Below are 17,721 nucleotides of genomic sequence, written 5' to 3'. Positions count from 1 at the left end.
TTGAGAAGCCAAAGAATAAATGAATCATTGCATTGTGAATAGGCAGAGGGAGAAACTTCCAAAGCATTTTTTTCCTACATTAAAATTTTACCGTATCAGGGTGCTGATGGCTCACACCTGTAATACTAGCTATAGAGGAGGCTGAGATCAAAGGATTGCTGTTTGAAGCCACCTAGGGTAAGAAAGTCCCTGAGACTTATTTCCAATTAACTACCAGGAAACTGGAAGTGAAGTTGTGACTCAAAGTGGTAGAGTGCTAGCCTTGGGTAAAAAAGCTCAGGGACAGTGCCCAGGTTCTGAATTCAAGCCTTATGACTGACAAAACAAAACAAAACAAAAACAAAAATTTACCTTCCAGAATAGGCAAATTCCTATGAGCAAGAAAGTAGACTAAGAAAGTACTGGGATAAGGAGGGAGAAATGGAGAGCTATTGTTTACTGTGCACAAATTTTCTGTTTCTGATTATGAAAAATCTTGGGCATAAATATTAGTGATGGCTGTTCAACATAAATGTACTTAACTACACTGAGTTATACATTTTTAAGTTATTAAGATGATGAACGATACAATTTGTAGTTAGGGTCGAGGGGGGAAAACTAGGAAAGAGTGAAGAATGGGGTGACTTTGTCCAAAAAGACATGTTCTCATTACCTGATGTATGTAACTATAACCCCTATGTACATCACCTTTACAATAACAATAAGATAATTTTTCAAATATTAAAATGGAAAGTTTTTTATATCATTCATATTTTCCACAGTGAAATAATATTTACCTAGCATTTATCTTCTCCTGTTTTTCAAGAGAACAGTTGTGTTGTCTTTTCTTATCAAGAACATGAAATATGGGCTGGGGATATAGCCTAGTGGCAAGAGTGCCTGCCTCATATACACGAGGCCCTAGGTTCGATTCCCCAGCACCACATATAAAGAAAACGGACAGAAGCGGCGCTGTGGCTCAAGTGGCAGAGTGCTAGCCTTGAGCGGGAAGAAGCCAGGGACAGTGCTCAGGCCCTGAGTCCAAGGCCCAGGACTGGCCAAAAAAAAAAAAAAGAACATGAAATATAACGAAAGGGCACTCCATGTTCCATTCACTTGTGTCCTTTCCAGGATTGTTAAACACCATTAGAAGGATGTAAAGAGTGTGTGGCTGTAGACCAGTGAAGATACCTAAGAATTCTATATGGCTTTCAAGATCAAAGAGAGGCAATGATACTAAAACTCAAAAGATAAGCCTTGATTCTTAGTCCCCAAAATCTATTCTGAGTTATTGCTAATTTCAAATTGCCATCCTTGTTCAAAGAAATTTCCATGAGAAGTTACAAAAGGCAAAATCATCCAGTACAAAATAATCTCTGATAGAACTTGGGGTAAGCTGTGAGCAACACTCTTTTGATAGCACAGCAAATTTCTGTAAGTGAAATTCCTATGTTCTTTATTTCTCTCTCTCTATTTTTTGGTAGTCCTTTACTACAAAGCTCTCAAAGTATGTCTCTAGATCAGCATAATCAACATTATCTGACAACTGTTAGGAATGGGATCTAATGAACACCTATCAAATTAGAAATACTGGGATTGGAACCTATAACTCAGTTTTAACAAGCTCTCCAGGTAATTCTGGTTAGCACTCACTGTTCTCCATTCATCCTCGTGAACAAATGGAAATTCCCTGCTAGGAAAACAAGACTTTATTCTGCTCTATAACTTGAACATAGAGATATATTGTATTTTCATGCCCATTATTCCACTGAAACAGATGGACAATGCTAGCAAAGTACGTGGACATGTTGGAGAAAAAAATCCCTGTGAAAGTACAAATGGGAATTATCTGTTTGATGCTGAATTGCCTAGTTCAAAACTCAGTTTCTCAATTGAGCAAGGGAGAAGAATGAGCTATACAACCTGGGTTTACTTAGAAGAAAGGAGTAGAAGGGAAGATAAGGAATCTTTCTTTTCTTTTTTCCTTTAATTAATTAATTTTTGTGCTGGTCCTGGGGCTTGAACTTGGGGCCGAGGTGCCGACACTGTGCTTCTTTGGCTCAAGGCTACTGCCCTGACACTTGAGTCACTTTGCCACTTCCAGATTTTTCTGAATAGTCTAAGCCAGAACTATGTACAGGCATGAGCCACCAGCATCCAGCCAGATTCTTTCTTTTTAATCCCACAAGGCCAAAATGGTGGTGATGACAGCAACAAGGATATAGCAATAGTCAAGCAGAGCAGTAAAGTAATTATCCGTATATATAGAAACAGCTTCATAAATATTTATTGAATGAATGGACAAGAATATAATAGCATAGAGAATCATGGTCTTCAAGTGCTAAAATTTACTCAGGTGTTTGAAGGTGTTTCATAACAATCCACTGAGGAATACAGGCATTTGTGTTTGTTACTTTAAAAGTGATTGTTTGGGGGCTGGGAATATGGCCTAGTGGTAAAGTGCTTGCCTTATATACATGAAGCCCTGACTTCTATTCCTCAGCACCACATATGTAGGGGGGAAAAAAAAAAAGCCGGAAGTGGCACTGTGGCTCAAGAGGTAGAGTGCTAGCCTTGAGCAAAAATAAAAATAAAAGTGATTGTTTTGTTTATTAGTATTTTCAGTCAGGTTCTGCTTCATGTATGAAAATATGATACAAAAAAGCAGGGCACTGGTGGCTCATGTCTGTAATCCTAGCTACTCAGGAGGCTGAGCTATGAGGATCACAGTTAAAAGCCAGCCTAGGCAGAAAAGTCCACATGAGACTTTTATCTCCATTTAACCACTCAAAAACTAGAAGTGCCACTTTGGCTCAAGTAGTAGAGCACTAGCCTTGAGTGGAAGAGTTCAGGGTCAATGCTCAGGCACTGAGTACAAGTTCCACACCACCACCAACAACAAAAGTTTTTTAAAAGTCTATTTATCACATGATCATCTGTCATTTATATGGACAGCATGATTTCAATTGCCAACTCAAATTACATTTGACACACAATGATCTGAGGTATGGAAAATAGCCATTTCTTGGTTTTGTTCCAAACTCTGGGTCCTATAGAACAGTCCCAGCAAATAAATTGAAAGGATATAATGAGTCAGAACAAAGTTACCATCCCTGTGATTAGTTAAAGATGCCAGAGGCTAATGAGAAGGAGTCAGGAAAGAAGGCAGGAGAGAACTTGAGAATGAACACTGAATCTTGCTTGACCTCCACACCTCTAAAACCATGAGGAGGGTGACAGAGTATTCCAAATAAGAATCCAGAATTCTAAAGGTGCCCGCTAATGCATTGGTCTTTCCTAGCCATCTCTACTGTTGGATACTAAAGCACAGCGAGATGCCAGTACAGAACCAATCTGCAATGGGATAGGTTAAGAAAGCCTCATAACTAGCACTGATGAAGATGACATGAGAAAAATGAGATAGATAGCAAACAGAGGCAATGTATACATTAAAATAGGCATGTTGATGGAATTCAGAATCTTTTAATAAAATTATTTGTTGTTGACAAGGAAGAGAAAAATGGATGCTAGGCATGTTCTATTTGAGTTTGAACTTGTCTCTGATGGTCAATATATGCAATACTAAGGAGATCAGGATATAGAAGAAATATATGCAATATATGTAGTATCTGTAACATAGTTTTCATTGTTCATATCATTATGAGGAAAAAATACTGAAAATAATATAATTTTCAAATCCAGGAGAAAGTCATTTATATTTTACTGATTCAAAATATTACAATAGTAAGATCTAATTTAACATATAAAATTGTTCTATCAGTCTTTTCTCAAAAGATCTGTCCAGGTTTGTTTTTGTTCCTTTTCTCTGGTGAGGCTGTTTTTGCATGTTTATGTAAAGTAACATACCACAGATGGACAGAAAATATAAAAACCAATCAAAAGTTGTATGACTTTTTCCAAGCTTGCTTTTCACACCCCATCTATGTAGGGTGAGAACAGCCTACAAACACAGCCTTCTAAACAGCCACCCTCCCCACAACTCCTACCACGAAAATGGAACTCAAATTTGCTTTTTAACAAGTTTTAAAAAATCTTAACTTGGTTTTTAACAATTCTCCAAACAATGTCTTAGCATATTTCCCTCTAACTGACAATTTCCTTAGGGTCTCCTTCACATGGAAACAGTCTAGAAATTTAAAAAAAAAAACGTATTTGAAATAAGCAAATGATAAACAATTCTCTCCTTTCATTCTCCTTGTGGCCAGGATAGTTTAGTAATAATCAAGTCTGGAAAGACCACAGAATTCCAGAATAGAGAGGAATTCGGATTTTATCTTTTATGTGAGAAAAGTAATGATCAGAGAATAAAATAATAATAATCTTTTGTCCACATACTACTTAGTAGGAGTTATGCCAGGGACGAATTGTTAAACTTCAATTCAAGAGATTTTCTTGGTGTCCCACATAAATCTAATCCAAGTTTCTTTATTTGTGGTTCTAACATAACAATATTAGTTTTCAAAGTAAAGATATTATTACTGTTTTTATTCATTAAGTACTTTTCTCCATTCACAATATTTAGGCAAGTGATTTAAATAGAATTGACCTTGTACCTGATTCATGCAATACTGACGCCACAACTTGTATATTCAATTCCCCTGAGCACAATGATGGAAGGATAAGCAAGTTATCTGACTACAGCCCATGAAATATATAACACATAGGTTTATTGGATCTGGTGGGGAAAAAAACATCTTTCCTTGGCTGCTGGATTTAACAGTAAGAAAACATACAGCTTGGATATACTGTTATGGTGTTGCTACAACTCAAAGCATTAGAGCAAGCAACACAGATTTTTTTATTGACAACATTTGTGTCCTGAATCAACCTATCTTTGTAGTTAGCACTAGTTCTGGCAATGAGAAATAATAAATTAACCATTTTGTTTAGGCTGGCTTAGGTTTCCTCTGACAATTGAAATATTCATAAAGCTGTTCATTTGTTCAGTACTTTACTATTATTATTCTTTTCTACACTCATGTCAAAGGTGCAGATATGAGTCAAGTCGTCATGACTATGAGAGTTGGAGTGACTAACCAGTATGAGTTTGCACTCTATACCCCATTTACACACAAGTTTTGCAACCCATTCTTCATCAATTGGCCAAGATTATTGTTGACCTTCATCCATGTGGAGGAGCAGAGTTTCAAGTCAAATATTATTTAACCTTTTGGTTTGACTATGCTACTCATATTTGTTTGTTTGAGGACCCTTATTGTATCCTGGTTTACCTTCATGTTCATCTATATTTACCACCTAAGCTCAGGTCTTTTTCTCTTTTCCTAGATAATTCTTGATCTAATCATTCTATGAAACATTTTCTATCCCAGATGTCTTATTTAATTTTTCATTTCCACATGACAGATGTCAGCCTTCCATCGAAAAACAATATGGACAGATCAAACTAAAACCTTCTTCAAATATAAGTCTTCATAAATAGATGTTCTATCTCCTCTATTTCTTCCTCAAGGCTGACATGCTACCACTTGAGCCATAGCTCCACTTCAGAATTTTTGATTCTTCATTGGAGATAAGAATTTCACAAACTTGGCTGTCCAAAATTGAATTTGAACCAAGATTCTCAGACATCAACCTCCTGAGTTGCTACAATTACAGCATGAGCCATAGCACCTACCTCTATGTAGCCTTTTTGGTAAACCTGTTGTCTGCTTATTTGTCCTTCCAATTCTTCAGATATGCTGCTGGCTTCTATGCCTATTTTTATTCTCCTCTTTGGTAACTCCAGGACTAACCTTAAGCACTTGTATTTTTTTTAACCTCCCTGCCTGTCTTAACTGCCCTCTCACACGACACATTTTCATCCTCTCCCTGGCTACAATCACTAAAGTAACTCCTAGACACCTTTCTTTGGAAAATTTAAAAATAAATCACCTTGCCAGGTGCTGGTAATTCATGACTGTAATTCTAGCTACTTAATATGCTGAGATCTGAGGATCACAGTTCAAAACCAGCCCAGGCAGGAAGTCTGTGAGACTTATCTCCAATCAACTACCAGAAAACCAGAAGTGGTGCTGTGGGTCAGTGGTAGAGCACTAACTTTGCATAAAAGAGCTCAGGGACAGTGCCCAGGCCCTGAGTTCAAGCGCCACGACTGGCAAAACAAATTTTAAAAACTTTAAAAATCATCTTACTCTGTATTTTGTGTTATCCCCTCTGCATAGATTGCCCTTCTTTTGTTTCATAAAAAATAGTTTTTGAATAAAGCCTTTCATTGTATTACAATACAGTGAAGCTCCATCTGACATACTAAATAGGAACAAAGGGATTCTAAGAGACTAACCTTCTCTGACAGTAGCATTCAGATTGTCTCCGTTAGGAGCACAGCTGCATCACTGAATATTCTGGGCTGTTTACAATATGTCATTTTTTTGTGTGTGTAAATGTAAAATTACTCTCAAGCACCCATTTCCTTTGTCTTCAGATCTGAACTCAGCATAGGAAATATGTTGAAAGGATTTCCACAAGGAATGTTAAACTGCTTTCTGTGAGATGGGCATCGGACGGACCCTAGGGGATACAGCGGAATGCTTGGTAGGGTATTCCTTTGAAAAGGCTTGACTTGAGGATTCTGTAAATACTTATCAGTAGGCTTTATAGGAGTTATACCTGATTTTAGCTTCAACTCAGGGAAATGAAGGAAGCTCATGCTTCTCAATTTAGTTGGACTCAGGCAAATGGTGGTAACTTGCCTAGAAACGGTTCAGTTAGCACTGGCTGGCTCTAAGACAGGTTAAATAAGTACACTTACACTTTACAGACACAAAATCTTTAGATGAGGAACACATAGCAAATAGCAAACACATACCAAATAGCAAAACAGCTCTAACTATTGAAGACTGGCACCAAGGAAAATACTTTTAGAGCATTCGAGACTCAGGATCAAATTCCCCAACTCCTGTCTCTAAACGTCATCATTAGGCCTTCCTTGCCCATATAACCAGCATATTACAAACATGCTCACCTTAAATCCTCTAGTTAGAAGCTATATCCTTAAGAATGGATTGGGAAGCTATGCCAGAGAATGAACATATTCACATTAGGAAACACCTGCAAGTCTAGTTATATCTTGTTTGGTATTCTAAATCTCTAAATTCTTACCATGTTATTCCCTCTGGATGACTCACTGCTGTTACTTGGAGTTTTCTCTTATAATTTGTCACTGTTCTCAATTCTCTTTTACTCTCAACATTCCTTTCCCTTTTGGGCAGCATATGTACCATTGTCCATCTTTGCCATCCCAGTTCTCAACTACCTCCAGCTACCTGTTATACTTCTGATTTTGGTGCCAGTTGAGCATGGTACTGATTTCAGGTAATTAATTAATGTCTGATAGGTGAGTAACTATTCCTCGGCAAATCCTCATATTAAGTAAAGTCAAGGTTCTTAGTCTAAAGAACATTCAGTTTCTACCAGACCAAATTTTTGAAGTACTGAATTACATCAATGAATTTGCATCAAGGTTTCTGTTCTTCTTTTGTGCTTGGCTTCAATTCTCTGACAACCAGAGTCTAACTTTTTCACATCAAGATCAAAAGCTGTTGTTAGGAAATTATTTGATATTTTCTGTAGGTAACATAAATTTCTTGCCTTAATGTATTATATATCCCCCAAATGATAAGCATTCTTGAATGTTATTAGTATTGGAAAAATAATGGTTATCACCCCACTTTCAGTCTGTCAGAATTTTGCAACATTTAATTCTGTGTCAGCCATGATACAGTGAACACTATCTTTATTTTATAAACAATAAATCTAAAGACTACAGATGTTAGTAACTTTCATGAAGAAAGTGAACTAAACAGAGGATCCAGGCTTTGGATAGCTACTCTTTCTGAGCCCAGAGCCTATAGTCTAACTATGATAATAAGGTTCACATTGACCAAAATAAAGTTATAACTTTGTCTATTTAGATATTAGGGTTCATCTCTGAAAGAACAGCACCAAACCAGCTGCCTCCACTGCTGTTCATGAAGATAATGATGCTAGTTTACTTGGCAGTGTCCCAATTGAAATAAAGACAAGGTTTTTTCCTTTAAGTTACTTGTTTCTGGCTTACCAATGTGCAACCCTGAAAACAGCCTCTAGAGACCCATATAAAAGCAATATTCGTAAAATGTTGGCATTTGCATATGAAACTGTCTTTATAAAAACAACAACCTATCATATTCACTAGAGAATTTTGCTGTAATTTCCATAAAGATCAGAATTCAATTTCTATCAGAAGCTATGCTTCTATTTTGCTTTAAAAAAATCAAGACTTTGGTTTTTTAACTGAAACAGCACAATCAGTGATGCTTAGTAGGAAGAGTTATGTGTGTATGAGCATATATATTTTCAATCAGTTAAGAACTTGTTTTATCCTGACTTAGAGTCTTCTTTGAAACTCCAGCCAACTCTTAACCACACCTCTCAACTATTCACTGAACTTTTTTTCTAGAAAAAAAATTTCCATTAAAAACATTTCAGCAGGATGTTGAAAAATGAACTATATAACTTGTACATGGGGATGGAGGGAAATCTAGGAGAAAGTGACGAAACGAATGACGTTGTCCAAAAAGATATGTACTCATTACCTGACTTATGTAACTATAACCCCTCTATGCATCACTTTTATAATAACAGCAAGCAATTTATTTTTAAATTTCTGTAGTAGGCTTAAAATGTAAGTTGAAAAACAGTGAAAGGCTTTCTGATCATTATTCCTTTTAAATAATTTATATATTACTAATATTCCTAAAACAAATGCTACTTTAATAAATATACACATGAGCTGGGTTGTAGCTAAGTGGCAAAACACTTGCCTAACAAGTGCAACATCCTAGGTTCAATTCCTAGGACCGAAAAAAAAAGACAATAATAATAGTAATTATACACTCATGTCTACAGAAATATACTCAGTTTATTACTGTGCCATTCTACATGTATAGAAAGTCAAACAGTACTAAGTGTTGTTTGCTAATTTTTTGATACTCAAAAGTTACTATATAGGAAATGAACTTTACAACTTGGGGAGGAGAGGAATGGTGGGGAAGGGAAAATGGGACAAAATGAGGGAGTGGGCCAGAATGTTTAACAAGAATTGTACTCATTGTAACCCCTTATTGTAACTTACTGTAACCCCTCTGTACATGACCTTTACAATAAAAAATGTTAAATAAAATTTTTTACGTTTTTAAAAAATTTCTTAACTATTGCCATAAAATCACATCTCTGGGAAGATACCTAGGAGGAAATCCTAGTGGCATGATAGTACATGACTCTCTGAGTTCAGGTCTCTGAGTAAAACGTGAACTCCTGTTTTACAGCATTTGACTTTTTCCATGGTGTAATACTCCTTTGTGGCAGATGTCAAGATATCAAGGTGTCATAACTGAAGGGAAAGTTGGAGAAAAAGTGAGAAGCAACACAGTCCATGCACCCCTGGGTCTCTAGACCGTGTCAGCACAAGTGCCCATCCATACTCACACTGAGTCTCAGAAACTGCCATGTGCTTCTATATTAAAATGGGCATGATGGGGCTGGGGATATGGCCTAGTGGCAAGAGTGCTTGCCTCATATATATGAAGCCCTAGGTTTGATTCCTCAGCACCACATATACAGAAAAGACCAGAAGTGGCACTGTGGCTCAAGTGGCAGAGTGCTAGGCTTGAGCAAAAAAGAAGCCAGGGACAGTGCTCAGGACTGTGAAAAACAAAACAAAACAAAACAAAAAAACAAGGCATGAAGATGAGAAATGAGAATTGGTGTTCTTAGAATTGCCAAGACCCTAATGACACTCTTGAATTTACTCTCCTGGGTAAGATATATATATAGTCTCTTTGGTTCAGTTCCCTCATGGACAAAATGGTAATAATACGGTCTTTATCTAATAGAGTTGTGGGAGTGCTTAAATGAATTTTAGTTCTCTCATTAGTAAAATGCACACAATAATAACCACTCTGAAAACTTCATGTGATTATATACATTTCTCCCTCATCAGGTTCTCTCTTTGTTCTGATTTTAACACATTGCCATCAATAGTTTGTCACCTTTGCCTTTTATGAAGTGAAAATCAGAAACCAATCTGAGGACCCTCCAAATACCAGGAAGCACTAGCCAAGTCTCTTGATTTTCAAACATCCATTGAGTGTTGGTGGTTTCACATTAACAACTCTTTTCAAACAAGTCTCCATTTCTTACCTCCTTATCCCTCTGCTGACTGAGGCTGTGTTTGAGAAGACAACATTTTGGGAAATGTTCTTTAGCAACTGCTCTATAGTTTTATGAGGTTGTGAAGGCATGTAACACCCAATGTTCTCAGAAGGACATTTACAAAAAACTTATACATACCCCTGATATTTACAAGTCTGAGCTTAAGGATGGTTAAACAGGAGAAGCTATTTAAATTAATTTTCATTTCATAACTTTACTCTTGGATGATTTTATTATTTTTCAGTATTCAGAGTAAAGCATATATTTTTATTTAAAAATCATAACTCAATTAGTTAGCTACATGAAAAAGATCCTTTCAAACTTTGATAAGATTTTTACTTTGGTTCGATACGAATGTTAATTTCCTGTTTGAGAAAGAGAAGCACAAGTATAAAGGTGAAGCCACACCTTGTCTCATCGATATAGACGGCTTCCAGCACTGATGCAGCATACTCAATGTTCTTCTTCAGGTCTACAATGTTGACATCACCTCTCTCCAGCTGTTTTACTAGGCATCTTAGTCTGTTTCAAAAAGAAGCCAAAGAGAAAGATCCATTTATTATGTTATAACTATGGAAAATAGTATGATATTAAGCATGAAAACTGAGCAAATACTTGACATCGCTAGTTCCATATAGCTGTATTGACATAGATTCAGTTTTTGTATAATTCAAACCAGACATTTTGACATTATGTTTCATGTCAATTTGTAAGTAAAATACATCTTGATCAATGCCACCCTCTTATCTTTTCCTTCCTACTACCACTCCCAATAGAACCCCTCCCCTCAATTTTCTTAATTTCATAGGCTATGCATTAGATATTATGACTGCATTCTCCTCTTCTCTCTTCTTCTACCTCATTTTCTTGAACTCCTGCCCCTGCACACCTTTCAAATATCAGTTTCCTAGTATTCATTTTATTGGACTGTGGGTTCGTTTTTCTAAAGAATTATACCATTTGAAGTCTCCCCTGAAAATACCATACTTTGATTAGTATATTTAAATTTTATATTTTTTAAAAAGAAGGTTCTCTTCTGACTGTTACAGTAGTTAGTGTTCATTGCATACAACAACAACAAAAACAAAAACAAAAATGAAATGGTGACGTTCCAAAAGAATTAATCAAGGAAGAAAAGTTGTATGTGAGCTAATCTTGACAGCCAGCTTGTCTGGCTGCATAGGCTGCATAGTTTCCCTTAGTTGTAATAAATAGAATGTAGATAAAGTAAACCCAATGTGTAGTAAAAGACAAATAATTACACCTAAACATAATTAATTAAACAGCAACACACAGTGAGAACAAAGGAAAATATTCATAGGAGAGGATCAATAGCTATAGGAGAGAGCTCAATAGCTATGTGCATAAGATTGTATAAAATTATGTTTATCAAAATGAACTCCAAGAAATGAAGAAGTTTTTCATTACACTGTTTTCAGTTATTTTTTTCTTTTCTTCTCTCTTGTTTTCTTTGTTTGATTCCCTTCTGTTGCTGTTTTTTCATTTCAATACACATTGTCTTGTATATACATTTATTTGATTGGGAGAGGGGAAGAGGAAGCACAGAAACAGTGGGACAAAAGGTGAACCAATTCCGCAATAAAACATACTAGACACTATGTTGGAAATGAACTATACAACTTGGGGAGAAGGAAGTCTGGAGGGGAAAACTGGGAGAGACTGAGAGAGGGGGTGACACTGTTCAAAAGGAAATGTACTCATTACCTGACTTATGTAACTGTAAACCCTCTGTATATCACCTTTACAATACTTTTTTTTAAAATTAATTAAAGGTGCAAGACCTGCCCTGAATATGGGCAGCATCATTCCAAAATCTTCTGGCTGGGACTGAATGAAAGAGGGAAGAAGAAATTCAACTGGTGCCATATTTCTTTCTCTTTGCTTTCTACTCTTTTGCTTTCTCTTTTGCTTTCTACTCCAGGATATGCTCTTCCACGATGCCTCATGGTTGGCAAAAACACTAAACCTTTTTACATAGGGATTTGCATGTTTACAGGTGTGGGTATCCACAGGGGTCCTAATGCCAGTCTCCCACAGAAAACAAAGAACAACTGTATTCTGCATCATTGAAATAATTGTTTCTTTAAAGTATGCAATAATCATATGCAATAAATCCATCTTGAAGGGTCACTATATTTGCCATACTCTTTTATTATATAAGTCTAAGGTATTGAAATGATTGCTACAGTTAAACCAACAAAAAGCAGGGGTGAGGAGGCTTTATTCTGCCAAGGTCTATTTACATATTTGTAACATCACAGTCATGATTCATGGGCCATACAAAAATTATCAATATGGAGCAATGGGTGATCTGTGGGGCAGCAGATGGGAAATATACACTCCTGTCTTGTAATGTAGGAAGTGATTTTTTTTAGGGCTTTTGCAGCCCACAGACTATATGTTCCCCATTCTTGTTAGTCTCTCAACAAAAGGATGAGCCTCTTATAAAACTTATAAATTGCTTACCCTACATTGAAGCATTCATTGCTGGAGAGACTGAACTGCCCCCAGAGAAATGAAAATTTTGAGACACACAATTCATTGCTTACAGCTCAGAGATGACCAGCACCCCACTCCTCACAGAGAAGTTCTCATAGGTTGCCAAGCCTCACTCTTCAACATTAATGGCCTATCTCAACTGTAATTTTCAGTGGGTATCCAAGTAGAAAAACTCCAACATGAAAGTAACAAACAATTGTCAACAAATGAAAGAAATGTGGAAGAGTTGGAAAAATACAGAAGGCAAAGAAAATCATTAACAATCATATGCAAAAAGCAAGAAGATAGTGTCATCATATCATAAATGGATGAATGATGGTGAAAGAGGTTTTAGAATTTAATGCCATGAGTTTACATGAAAATGTCAAGTGAAGGAAGAATGTTTGGTTACTCTGTTGAGAAGCAGACACTAAAAGAGAGATAGAGGGATATGACAGTAATAATGTTAACAAAATTAGGAAAGCCCATCTAGGAGATCTAACATACAGCTCACTGGAATTCAATGCAAAGGGAACACTGAGAAGATGGGAAGATTATCAGAGAAAAGGTCTTTTTCCCAGAAGTAAAATGGTCAGTGATAGAACATATTCAGGCCACTTCCATGGGCTATGCATTCTGAATGACATAGAGGCTGATACTTGGAAGGCCATGCAATTGGTTTAGATCTTTGCTGGCACTATCTTCAGTATTATTTTTTAAGACTGGTATTATTATTTACATTGGGTATATATTACATAGATGGTCCTCTGGCCTACCTAAGATTCTAAACTCAAGAAAACCCAGGCAAGTTGGAAGAATAAAATAACAGCATATTCAATTTTCAACAGTTCTAAAAATTTGACTTTCTATGTACTCTCTATTATTATTACTACTACTATTATTACCATTGTTATCTTTAAGTAGTTATACAAATGAATTGTCATTCAACAAATCAGTTTATGAATATAATACTTCTTGCCCAATGTCATCCCTTTCAACATTCTCTGCCATCCTTCCCAGCCACATCCCTTCACTCTTTTATAGAAGCCATTTGTAAAGACATTCAACAAAGCATAGACATATGGGAAATTTAGTACAAATAAGGGGCAAGAGAAATCTCAGAAAAAAAGATATGTAGTCATTTCAGGAATTTTCTAGTTCAACTGAAGTAGTTAAGATTGAAGCAAGAAGATAGAAGAGAATAAACAAGAATTGATGCGGTGGTTCAAAGTCAATAAGACCCCCTCCATTTCAATCAATATGTGGTGTATATGCCTTTCACCCAAACTATAAGGTAGTATAAATGTCACAGGCTGAGGCTAACTCTAGGAAAATATATAATACAATAGTTGAAAAGGTAACAAAAGCTTAAAAGATCTGGGACCATGGCCTACATTGTGTAGCACCTGATTAGCAATCACAAGGCCCTGAGTTCAAACCCCACTAACATGTGCACATATGAACACACACATACACACATGTACATGAAAGGACATACATGATGTATGAGAGAAGTCCATAAAGGAAAACAAAAACTGACAAACAATGGAACTTGCAAAATATTCAGAGTTTTTTGTTTTGACAGAAGCTTCAGTTGTCATTATAATTCAATATATTTTAAAAGTATAATCTTGAAATCTAAGAGGACTAAAAGCATCAATTTTAACTAGACAACAGTATAGATATTTTATTGGCAACTGAATAATATTATTAGTCACACTATTATAAATGCTAATAGCAAGAAAATAAGATACACTGTCTCCTTTGAGGCCAGGATATAGAAATAATAATAAAGAGCTACCTCCTCTATTTCTATTCTTGATTTCCACAGATAAAATTTCAAATGGATAGACCAAGAAATAGCAAAAGTATATTATTCGGGAATGTAGTTTTTCTTCCCAGACAAGGAAGAACTAAAAGAACTAGACTACCAAGATTACATCTTGGTAATTAACTGTTCTTTTGATAATAATGAAAAGAATTTTAATGACATAGTTCTCTATTAAAATAAAGTATCTGATATTTTGCTCATGAATTAAGTGACTTACTTGAGAAGTTGTGTTCTTTAATTGGTAGTTCTGGAATCACTGACCCTGACAAACTTAAATGATGGAAAAATTTAACAAGACATAAAAATTCACATTGATGTAGAAGCAAACAGACTTTGAAAAGTGTTGATATATTCAAATAGCAATTGACAGTGATGTTGCACTGCAATTGTTCTCCAGCTTAGTGAAGTCACAGAAATAGAAACTTCCTTATTGTATGTTCGTCTGTTCCATGTATATATACTGAAACAATTGAAAGTAAGCATGCTTGAGAGTTTGAAATAGACAGTTTTTAGAAAAGCAAGTATATATTAAATGAAAGAAAAAGGAAATAGGGAACAGTTTTCAAAATGGACATGGAATGAACCACTGCTGCAGAACTTACTACACTGTGTACTTTAAAAGTTGAGAAAAGGGGAATGTATTTGGACTGGGTTTAGAAAATGTCAAAGAAGAATATGGTCTATACTGTCAGGGAACACATAGACAGGACACTGGGGATTATGAAAAATATAAGAAAAGAAATAAGAGCTTTGAGAGACACACTTAGAGACCAGAAAAATCAGTTAAGTCTACCACAGTCTGGAGGAAACAAAGCAATCTTAGCACTGCCAAAAAGAAACCTAACTAAAAATTGAAGTCTTGGGTCTTTGTTAAGGATGCTATCACAAATCACCATATGAGGGATGAAGGAGCAGCTTAAAGCAATAGAATCCCCTTCTTCCCAGTTCCCAGTTCTGGATGCTAGAGGCTGGGATCTTCCACCATGATCGGCAGACTCTGCCAGTGAGGGTCTCTTCTCTTCTCACAGCTCCTTACACAGTGAAAGGAGGAAAGGAGCTCTCCGCAGCCTCTTTTATAAGTTCATGGCTTCCATGCATTAATTTTGAAGGCTCTGTTCTCACTATGTAGTCACATCCCAAAAGCATTGGAAAAGAATGTTTAGGATTCCCACATTCAAGTTTTGGGGAAGACAAATATAGTAAGTAGCTTAGGATATTTAATTAATGCAGAAGCATGTACCGACATGATTTAAAAAATACACTAGCAGAAAGGGAAAATCATAAAAGTAGAGTTTTAGAGAAATATGCATACAAAAACTAAAAGTACCGAAAGAAAAGTCAACATGGAATTTTTTCCTATTACAATAGATTACACAACATAAAAAAAAAAACTTAATAAAGAGAAACATTTCCACAACAGATCCTATCTGGAAGTAGAGTGGTCCTTGTGTTACTCTGGATTCTTAGCACAAGAAATATTGAGTCATTTAAAGAACACTTGAAAGTCCAGTTCTTTCCTTGGCATGCAGTTTGTGGCATAATAAGTAATCAAACTGAGCTCAAATAAACTGATTGAGAACATGAATTTTCTTGTGAAGATTGTTTGTATGTGTTGCCTTTTTTCCTAAAACAGTTCTCCTTTCTCCCTCATTCTCTGTTTGCATGAAGACATGGGTTTCTAGATAGCACTAAAATTGGACAACAACAAATCTCAAGTTTAATTTGAATTTCTCCTGACACTGTATTAATGAGGCTTCAATATGTATAACTTTTCAGGATCATTGTAAATAATTCTCTCTTTTTGAGACTTTTTAGGAACATTTTCTTGATATTTATGGAACAGTTTTGAGAATGGCATCATCAATGGGGTAACAAGTTGCAAATTTAGGAAACCTAAGAATAGCAATTTAAAAAGAAGAAAAATAACCCAAGTAAATTAGCCTAAGTCTAACTAGAAAAGCAAAACAAATCTTAATTTTCAAATTTAATTCACAAAATTGATTTCTGGGATGATGCAAGATGATTTGAAAAAACAATGAAATAGTATGGACCCCTCAAATATACAATTTGGTGGAGCTTTGTTTCATCTGTTGTTTAAGATGTCCTTGGTGGGCCCTCTAACGCTCCTACACAAATCCCCAGAGCTCATAGTGTCTGGCAATTCTGTGTTTGTCTTTCACCCTCTAAATGTTTAGTTTATTTATATACAATCCTACAGTTTTCCTACTTCTCTGAGTTTACACAGTCTAAAATGCATTTGTTAAACTTATTGGTATTTCTGTTATATTTTCTTCAGTTACCTAGAATTTTCCTTTGAAGGTGTAATACTCTCTCAAGTTCTATCACACAGAAACTCATTTTCTACTACAATTTGGTTTTTCCCCATAGGGACAAAACATTATGAAAAGATTATAATGTGTGCTTTATCTGGGTGACATTTAAAAAATATATTGCTTTTTAAAGGTGCTACTTAAAACAATCTTGTGGAACAAATGGTCAATAGGCATGCAACAATCTTGATATTGCTACCAATAAAATAACTAAACAGTCTCAGAAAAGTATCCCCACATGGATGAGAAGGCAGTCGGAACCCTTGTAAGAACCAGAACATTAAGGAGCTGGATGTTAGGCAGATGCTTCTGTCACTGTTTAGAAAGGAAGAGTAATTATGCATTACGGCCATCAGAGATTTTTTTCAGCTAGAAGATAACTAATTAAATCAGTGGATTATGACAAATGTCAATGTGTTTAAATAAGTGTGAAAACAATAGTATTTTTAAAAACTTACATTTCTTCAAGGGCTGCTTAGATTGTGTCCTCAGTTTGATTTAGTAAGTAAATATTGATTGAGAGTCAAAAAGCACTTTTAATGTCATGAACAACGTGATAAATTTAGCACTTACACTATGCTAGAAGTACTTCTGTTTTGGTTTGTGTGTTTGGTCTTGTGGCAGGGTCTCACTATAGAGCCAGGGCTGGCCTCAAATTTATAATCTTTTTACTTGAGCCTCCTTGGTGCTGCCGTTTTACCACTCTATCTGGCTACTTTTAAATTTTAATAGTAAATACAGTTAAGAAATTTAACAGAGAAAACAATTGAGACAAGGATGTTGGAAAAAGAAGTCCATGTATTATGAATGTATGTACTCTCATTCTTTAAATTGAAACATATACATATT

General features: G+C 35.7%; 1 protein-coding gene across 2 annotated transcripts in view; it reads right to left on the bottom strand.

Annotated features, from left to right (window-relative positions):
- Nucleotides 1-17,721, bottom strand: part of Pde1a (phosphodiesterase 1A) — a 286,140-nt gene that overhangs the window by 60,181 nt on the left and 208,238 nt on the right. For both annotated transcript variants that reach the window (XM_048345137.1, XM_048345138.1), the window contains exon 2: nucleotides 10,621-10,734. In XM_048345137.1, coding sequence (XP_048201094.1) covers nucleotides 10,621-10,734 — 114 coding nt within the window. The remainder of the gene's footprint in view (nucleotides 1-10,620; nucleotides 10,735-17,721) is intronic.

This window comes from Perognathus longimembris, chromosome 4 (genome assembly GCF_023159225.1).
Source record: "Perognathus longimembris pacificus isolate PPM17 chromosome 4, ASM2315922v1, whole genome shotgun sequence".
Taxonomy (NCBI): domain Eukaryota; kingdom Metazoa; phylum Chordata; class Mammalia; order Rodentia; family Heteromyidae; genus Perognathus; species Perognathus longimembris.
Note: the sequence above shows the minus strand (reverse complement) of the source record. Positions and strands in the feature narration are given on the sequence as shown.